General features: G+C 50.0%; 1 protein-coding gene across 1 annotated transcript; it reads left to right on the top strand.

The window, feature by feature from the left end:
* Nucleotides 1-1,556: 1,556 nt before the first annotated feature.
* On the top strand, nt 1,557-2,489 carry LOC310920712 (olfactory receptor 14A16-like; the record flags this gene model as incomplete). The annotated part of the gene is made up of 1 exon (XM_083880771.1): nt 1,557-2,489. The coding sequence occupies one exon, from the start codon at nt 1,557-1,559 to the stop codon at nt 2,487-2,489; it is 933 nt and encodes a 310-aa protein (XP_083736897.1).
* Between the last annotated feature and the right edge of the window lie 6,890 nt (nt 2,490-9,379).

The raw sequence follows: 9,379 nt of genomic DNA, 5'->3' as shown, positions 1-9,379 counted from the left end.
GGCCAGGGCTTCTCAGAGCTCCAGCTCATGCCCATGTCCTGAGGGGATTTTTCATGAGCTCATTTGGGGCAGGGGTTTCCTGCTTGAGTCTCAGCTTTTCTCAATCTCTGCTTCCCCTTTTCCCAGGCTCAGGTTGGTGGCAATGGAAACTCAGGTGTGCAGGGCAGAGTAGGAGCTGAGGTTCTTAAACCATCACACTGAGGATTCCTGGGAACCTGAGCAAGTGCTTCCACCTCCCCAGCCTCCAGATCCATCCAGCATCACCTTTCCATGGTGCCCAGGCCTGGGGGAGCTGTTCTTTAATCCCTGCAGCCCCGAGAAGCTGCAGGGCAGAGCTGGCCCAGGGGCTGGGCTGGGCTCTGGCAGCACTGGCAGGGAAGGAGCCCGGGCCCACAGGAACAGCTCGGGCTGGGACAGCTCCAGCAGCAGAGCCGTGGGCAGGGAGGGAAGGAGGCAGTGCTGAGGGAAGCCCTGCTGCAGGGGCATGTGGCACCTGCCAGCCCTGCCCTGCAGGGCACACACTGCCCTGAGCAGCACAGCTCCTGTGTCCCCTCCCAGCCAGCACAGCCCTCAGCCCGGGGGCTCGGGGCCCTCAGTCCCCTCCTGGGCCAGCAGAGCAGCCCCAGAGATGAAGGGCATCTCTCCTGCCATGTGCCCATTCCCTGCTGACCAGGGCCTCAGGGCCACTGTCCTGCACTGCTGCTGCCTGGCAGGGGCTGAGCAGGGCTGGGCAGGGAAAGGCTTTTCCTCAGGGCCCAGCTCTCTCTCTCCTTGCCTTGCCCAGGTGCTCCTGGCGTTGCTGAGGGGCTCTCTGGGAATGGCAGTTGCAGCTGCAGGCTCAGGCCCAGCCCTTGGGCTCCTCCTGTGCAGGCTGAGCACAGCAATGGGGTGTCCCAGCTCCCTCTGCCCCGGGGAGCTCTGGGCAGGGCAGGCTGGCAGGCTGGGAATGAGCCGACTCTGCCTGACTTTGGGAATGGCAGGAGCCACTTTGTGTGCCTGGGATCCCTCTGCTCTCAGCAGTGTCTCCTGGCTTTCCAGGGTAACACACATTCCACGGAGTGGAGCTCAGAAAGGTGCAAGTCCAGGGCAGCTGGGAACAGGTCACAGGGACAGAGCAGCTCTGGTTAGTCTGCACTTATCCTCAGACAATACTCCTGCCACACTGGACTTTGTTCTCTCCAGGTGCAGCAGAATCTCTTGTTCTGCCTCCTGCAATACTCATCTCTTTACCCTGGCACTTCCCTTAGGAGGAGATTCATTGTCCATGTTCAAACACCAGGACTGGTCCTTGCCCTCACTGTTCCCCTGCACTGACTGGGGCTCAGGACTGAATCCCAGGTGTCCTGCAGGTCAAGATCTGGCTCCCCACTGAACACTGGCCATCAGCAATCAGGGCTCCAGTAACCAAAGTGAAGGAAATTCTCCTACACATAGAAAAGGAGGAGGTATTCAGTGGCAAGGAACAGTCTAAGGGCTTTGAATTTTCTGTGAGAAATCTCCCCTCAAATGTCACTGTCTTTCCTCCTTCTGCAGGTTGGGATGTCCAGACACAGCAAATGTCCAACAGCAGCTCCATCAGCCACTTCCTCCTGCTGCCATTGGCAGACACGCGGCAGCTGCAGCTCCTGCACTTCTGCCTCTTCCTGGGCATCTCCCTGCCTGCCCTCCTGGGCAACGGCCTCGTCATCAGCGCCGTGGCCCCCAGCCACCACCTGCACAGCCCCATGTTCTTCTTCCTGCTCCACCTGGCCCTCCCCGACCTGGGCTCCATCCTCTCCACTGTCCCCAAAGCCATGCACAATTCCCTCTGGGACACCAGGAACATCTCCTACACAAGATGTGCAGCACAGGTGTTTTTCTTGCTCTTTTTTATGGGAGCAGAGTTTTCCCTGCTGACCATCATGTGCTACGACCGCTACGTGTCCATCTGTAAACCCCTGCACTACGGGACCCTCCTGGGCAGCAGAGCTTGTGCCCACATGGCAGCAGCTGCCTGGGTCAGTGCCTTTCTCAATGCTCTGCTGCACACAGCCAATACATTTTCCCTTCCTCTGTGCCATGGCAATGCCCTGGGCCAGTTCTTCTGTGAAATCCCACACATCCTCAAGCTCTCCTGCTCACACTCCAAACTCAGGGTACTTGGGATTATATCTCTTAGTGTCTGTTTAGGTTTTGGCTGTTTTGTGTTCATTGTTTTCTCCTATGTGCAGATCTTCAAGGCTGTGCTGAGGATCCCCTCTGAGCAGGGATGGCACAAAGCTTTTGCCACCTGCCTCCCTCACCTGGCCGTGGTGTCTTTGTTCCTCAGCACTGGCATATTTGCCTACCTGAAGCCCCAGTCCATCTCCTTCCCATCCCTGGATCTGGCAATGTCAGTTCTCTACTCGGTGGTGCCTCCAGCCCTGAACCCCCTGATCTACAGCCTGAGGAACCAGGAGCTCAAGGCTGCACTGTGGACACTGATCACTGGACTATTTCAGAAACATTAAACTTGCTGCCAATTTCTGCAAATCACTTGTAATAAAAGTAATCTTTGATAATTCTTGTTGGTTAAATTTTGAAGGTTCCTTTTCTTTTTTCTACTTTTTAAATATTTTATAGAATAAAAAGTTGTGATGGCTTTTGCCATTTTGTTTTTCTCCATCTTCACTGTGGCCACAGACTCTATCAATGAGGGGCTGTGCTCTCGGTGGCTTCAAATGAACTAAAGGATGTTCCAGCGAAGTTTTCACAAGAGATCCCCCTTTGTTCATTTCTCTGGAGCTGCAGCAGCAATGTCTGTGTGCAGAGCTGGGGGCAGATCAGGGCTGGCACAGCAGCTGTGCTCAGGAGCAGCAGCCCTTGGTGTTGCCAGTGCTACTCCCGTGGCCCTGCCCCGCTGCCCTCCTGGCCCTGGTGTTGCTGTAGGGCCTGAGGGCTCTCGGGGCCGGGCACAGGGCTGGGGGTGGCAGTGCCGGGGCTGCAGCAGGGACAGGCCATGGGCACTGCTGGGGCAGCGCTGACGCCTCAGGGCAGGGCCTGGGGGCTCCAGGCTCCTTGCCCAGGCTCTCTCCAGAACACGCCCAGGCCAATGCTCAGCACAGAAAAGCCCCGTGAGCAGCCCCAGGGTGGCCCTGGCAGGCTGGGGACAAACAGCATGGCTGGGGCTCTGCAAGGTCCCTGGGGGAGATGGGAAGGAGCAGCAGAGCAGGGGCTGATCCATCCCCACTGCACTGGACACCCCAGGGCAGCGTCCCAGAGCGTCCTCATGCACCTGCCAACAACATCCCCCCTGTGCAGCCCTGGCCTCTCCCCCAGCTCACACAGGTGCAGGATCCTTGCAGGCACAGACAGGGCAGCACTGGCTCAGGAGCCCCTGTTTGCAGTGCCCAGAGCAGGCCTGAGCAGCCCCATGGTGTTGGTGTGGGGAGATGAACCTGAGGGAGCAAAAATGCCATCAGCCCCTGGGGACAGGAAGGGCTGGGGGATGGGAGGGAAACCACTCAGGGTATTTCCTTTTCTCTACTTTTGCTTTCTTTCCTCTTCTCTTCTCCAGATTTCTTCCTACTACCCATCCTTGCCCCCTCCATTTGTAACAACCCATCCCTTATAGCTCTTCCCTCTCTCTCCCCACTCCCCATTTCAGTTCCTGAGTTGGCACCATGGGAACATCCCTTGGGGATCTGGATCATCCTCCAAGTGCTTCAGGACTTGTCTGCAGTGTCCTGCAGTGCCTTAAGTTAAGAATTTAACTTAAATAAAGAGTTAAGTTTTTAGCTAAGGGATAGAAGCAATTTATATTGATTAAGATTTAAGTTGGAACATAGTTCATTGTCACCCAGCGTGGCTCTCCAGATTCCTTCAGGAGCCTTCTTCACATAAGTGTGATGAATCCAGGTGCTCTGGTCTCTGATCTTGATTGCAGTAAATGTGGTGAGAAGAACCTGGAAATATCCTTCCTACTGGGGTTCTAGAGTCTTTTCTGCAAAAGAGAATAGATATACATAATCCCCTGCCTGCATGTTATATACTGGCCCATCTAGTTCTCTGCTCTGAGCCCCAGCCACGTGTTTCTTAGTTCTCCAAATTGTTTATTTAGGGCTGCCATATATTTGTGTAGGGTTTCTTCTCCTACTTGGGTAGGTGTTGTTCCTTCTTGGACCTCATATGGTCATCCATACAATATTTTAAAAGGACTGATTGCTTGCAGGCGGAGGTGCTGTGTGCCTGCAGGTGAAAGTAGTGAGGGAGGGAGAGAGCAGGTCTCCTGGGGGCAGAGTGTTCTTTTGCTTGGGGGTTTTTGTTTATTTTTCTAAATTAATTATCCTCTCCACCCTGTCAGCTGTGGGCAGAGCTGTGTAAGTGTATGTGACCCTTGCCTGGTGCAGGCTGGGGGAAGGCAAAGGGCCCTTGTCTGAGCTGTGTGCGGAGGAATCCTCAGGGGCCCAGGCCGGGGCTGCTCAGCGGCCGGTGGGTTGTGGTGAGTGGCGGCAGCTGTTGACGCTTCCCTTGGAGCGTCTCCAGGCAGGGAATGTTGGGGGCTGCCAGCGCTGGGGTGTCCCAGAGCCAGTGGAACATTGGAAGGTTGGGGCTGCCCTGCTCCTGGCGCAGGCGGCAGAGCTCTGTCAGCCCCTGGAGAGGACAGCCAGGGCTGTGCAAAGGTGAGAATGGCAGAAGGGGCTGAGCTGAGAGGGAGCCAGAGGGATGATGGAGTCCAGGCACTGGGGGCCTGGGCATCCCTGGCAGGGGTGTGCCAAGGCTCCTGGAGCTGGGGCAGCCTCGGGGCTCTGAGCATTCCCTGGGGAGCCTGGTCAGAGCCCAGCCCGGCCTGCAGGGGAAGGAGCTTTTGCTGCTCTGGGGCCCGGGGCCGGCCTGGCCCAGGCCCAGCCGTTGCCTGGGCTGCTGTCCCTGCTGGCCCGGGGCCCGGGTGGGAGAGAGAGAGAGAAAAGGGAGGGGATTAACTACCACCAGATGAGGTGAAGTCCTCGTAGCCGTTCGCCAATAGATCTGTTGTGTTCTGCAGGGGCAATCTTTGATTTTGGTTAACCTAGCGACTGTTTTTATAGTCTTTTCCAAAGTGACAGGCAGTTGGCCACAGGGTGAGGAGATCGATGCGATGTTTGTTTTCAGAGAATGAGAACAAGTACAGAACAGACCAGTCCAGCAGCAGGCACAGTCAGTCCACCATGACTTGCCCATTGCTCAGGTTCCAATGGGAATGCCTGCCAGGTTTTGCTCCAGCAAACACACCTGCAGGCAGCACGTGGCAGACATCCCACCTCAGCCAGGCCAGAACTCCTGTGTTGGGGTTTTAGGGGCTTCAGTCTCTGTCCTTGGGGTTTCAGTCTCTGTCCTTGACGACGGTCGTGAGGCAGATGAGGGATCTTTGGACCGTCTCTTACACCACCCTGTGACTCACAATTGTCATCAAGAGAGCTCCATCAACAAGACTCTGTAGTGTTGTTTCAAAGTTCAGTGTTGGTAACATATCCCAGAAAACAGATAGAGCAAAATATTCAAAGAGAGGAAAGAAACAAGAAAAAAAAATAGGAAATAATAAACAATTATAACCAAATAATCAATCAAAACAAAAATCAATTCAATATATATATATATTCAAATTTCTTGTCAAAATTTTTTATCTTACTTTAATATAATCCATTTTACAATCCATCATTCTGGCTTACTCATGTAGTTCATCTTGTGTTCATCCCAATAGCCTTAGGGATGTCCACAGGGGAAGGGATATTGACCAAATTTTGTGCATTCATTAGAGATGTCAATTGTGTTAACCGTTTCATCATTCTCCAATTCATAATGTATAGGATTGCTGATAAAACAAAACCAATCAAAACTAAAAAGAACAACAATAGGATGACACAATTTGTTCAGGACACTTGTGGCAGTAGGTGACCACCCAAAAAGAGTATCCTATCACCTGTGTTTGGCATCTTTGTTTACCCTTTCCAAAACACGATAAATTTCTTGTACACTCTGATGAAAAGTTACAAACACAAAAATTTGAATGATTTTTAGAATCCACTACTACATTTTCTACAAATACAACATCACAAGCAGTTCTCAAGCATGCACATCCATTGCCTATACACACAAGCACTGTTTCAGGAGTCTCATTAGGATGAACTTCAAAATGACAGACATTTTATTCTTTATCCAAACAAATGTCTTGAGCTATAATTGCATTACTTTCACAGATAAACCCTTGTTGTTCCCAAGCAATACAGGATTCTAAATTAACACTTTGCCATTTCTCACCAATTTGACGGGCCCATTCTCTGTGCTCAAAAGGATAGAGAATAGCTCCATCATGGTTCAATCCTAATGCAATGATAGGGAATATCCAATATACTGAAGCATTACAAATGGTTAACATAAAAGCTGTGGCTTTGTTTGTAATGGGGTTGTTAGTAAAATTCATTAAGTTCCACCAGGATTGAAATTCTCTTTCAAGAGGCACTGTCCCAAATTTTTTTCCGAATTTCAGTAGGAAAAATGCCTTCTTCACCCTCTCTTACAATTGAGGCAGCAGCAGACTGCATTCACAATTGTGCCTGGATGGAGCTGAAAGCCAAGGAAACGTTGCTTTAAGCAACACCAGGTGCATCAATTATCAATTTGTGGTCATTCACATTTATCTTTTCCCAGTTTGGTAATATGTTTGATCACAGCCACTGATGGGTTCCCAAGGCCAGTAAGGACAACTGCAGTATTTGTTGTAATTTGGTCAAATCTCTAGTGGTGGCAACCAATTTATTCACTAGTACTTCTGAATCAATAATATTCAAAATTCCAAGTCCTGTTCTTGAAACACCAGTAATGTCTCTTAGCATTAGTTTTTAGAAAGGCTCCACTTTCGCAACCAGGTCATCCACCCCTCGAAGGAAGTTTGCAGAAAAGGCAAACAAGCTGGCTGAATCTCTGAAACATTATTTTGCATTGGCAGTTTGACTTTTTTAAGAGACCATGCCAGATTTAACAATAGTTGTTGGCCTGTTTTCCTGATTATATATGTCCAATTTCAAAAATTCTCAGGCTCAGCATAAGCGGTGGTTGAGCTTGAGTGATGGTACTGACTGTAACAGGGTGGGCTATGGCATTTATTTTAAACTTAAAAGAAAGCCCTTCAATATTATAGGTCCAAAGACAAACCACCTCCACGGTTTGTTCTAATGTAAAGTTATGCCAGCAATCCTGTACACTTGGGTGCGTACAAACCTTTTCATGCTTATTTGTCTGATTTGTCAAAATGCTGATTAAAATTGCCTTTCCATGGGTAGTTCCATTAATGATTCAATACCCTATTCTAATTTCTTCCCCTATTACCCTTGAAGCCACCAGGTTTTTTGGTTTTTCCCATTCCTGCCTAGTGTATATCTGATTTTCATGCATGACAACAGTTGATTGGTTTAAATCCTTCACATCACTCTACTTTCCCATGTATCCAGTAAAATGAATGAAAGCTTGGGACCAAGGCCATTCAATATCATATTGGCTAGGGGTGCTCTTAGTCCCTTCTACCCTTTGGGATGTAACTATTGTACTCAATATGGGCTTTGCTAGAGCACCTATCTTATATTTATGAACTAGGCCTTTCAGACCTGACTGATTTGCCTGGTTGTTTTGCCAATTGCATGTCACATAAGTTAATTTGTTTAAAATAAAACTATACCAGCAGTCAGTTGGTTCATTTTTACACTCTTTTTTAATTGCAACATTGTTGGCCCTGAGGTCTAAGGAGTAGTTACCAACATACTCCTGATGACAACACAATACAAGAGGGGTTTGTGTCACTAGAAGGACACAAAATGAAGGACACTCAGGCAGTCAGTGTCAGAGCAAAAAGTGACTGTGGTTTATTTTTAATTTGGGTTTATATAGATTTTTGACAGTGGCCAGGGACTGGACAAGCAATGTTGCCACCTCTCTGACCCCACTGGTCAAATTAGAAGTCCATCAAGAAAGGAATGTTAAACAATCACTTTGTTTACCTAAAAGTCTGTGAGAAACTCTACTACAAAAATGCAAACATCAGAAGGCTGAAAAAGATCAGGGTGAGGTCTCATCCTTTTTCCATTAAAAAAAAGAAAAGGGAAAAAGAAAAATGAACAATGTTCAGTCTCTGCTTGTGGAGGGACCATCGGAGTGATCACTCGCTTCATCTGCATCTGAGTCATCACTTGATGGCTCATCCACTTGATGACTTTCATTTTGGTCACCATCTCCAGTTTCCCCATCAGCTGGATTTTGCCTTTGCAGTCACAGGTCAGGATGAACACACTTTGCAGGTACCCAGCGCACCCCAGTATCTGTGGGTACACAGGCATACCCACGCCCCGAAGTGATAAGGTCATAGGGACCCTCCCACTGTTTGGTGACTAAATTCTGCACCCAAACCTTTGCTCAAGGCTGATTCATCTCATCCAAAGCCTGCAACAAAAGGTGATGGTTCAACTTGACCGGGTGTCCTGGGTTGACAGTGCTCTCTATCCCATAATCCCATATCGTGGACACCCTTGTTATGTCTAAGAGGCTGGGTCCCGTCCTGTCACCCGGGCTGCGCTGCAGGGTCTGTTCACAGGCGCGATCCCGCTACTGACCGCCACGGGAGCTTTGACCTGCTCCGTCTCCGACCTGGGCCGGTTCACCCCTCCTTAGTCAACCTGGTGTCCCGCAGCTCCCCGCGGGTCACCATATTTTCCTCTTCTCCCAAGGAGGGGTTAGACATAACAAGGGTGTCCACGATATGGGATTATGGGATAGAGAGCACTGTCAACCCAGGACACCGGGTTATTAGAATTCAGCTGTACCGTAAGTTGATTAAAGGTATACAAAGCTTTTGCCAACTGACTGTGCAGGGTTACACCCTGCATTCCCCATTTTTGTTTTTGAAGAACCCATTTCAAAGTACCATGGGTACATTCTACAATAGTTTGACCAATTGGAGAATGAGGGATACCAAACTTGTGTGACACACCCCACAACTGCAGGAACTGCTGCACCTTCGGCAAGGCGTATGCAGGACCATTGTCGGTCTTCACAGCAGAAGGTATGCCTGGATTGGCAAAGGCCTGCCTCCAGTGGGCAATGACATTGTGGGTCTTTTCTTCCGTGTGAGCAGAAGCCCACATTGCAGAGGAGAAAGTGTCCACAGTGACATGCACATACTTGAAGTGGCCAAACTTGGGCACTTGAGTAACATCAGTCTGCCAAAGCTCCAAGGCCCAAAGTCCTCTGGGGTTCACCCCTGCCAGTAAAGGTGCTGCCAGCACGTGACAGTTGTCACAAGAATTGACAATGTCACGGGCCTCTTTTGGCATCAGCTGAAACTGCTTCTGCAGTGTATGGCCATTCTGGTGGAAAAACCCATGATATGCCTTGG

The sequence above is a fragment of the Zosterops lateralis genome (assembly GCF_965231275.1).
Source record: "Zosterops lateralis genome assembly, chromosome: 31".
Lineage (NCBI taxonomy): Eukaryota > Metazoa > Chordata > Aves > Passeriformes > Zosteropidae > Zosterops > Zosterops lateralis.
This window is presented reverse-complemented; position numbering and strand designations above follow the sequence as displayed.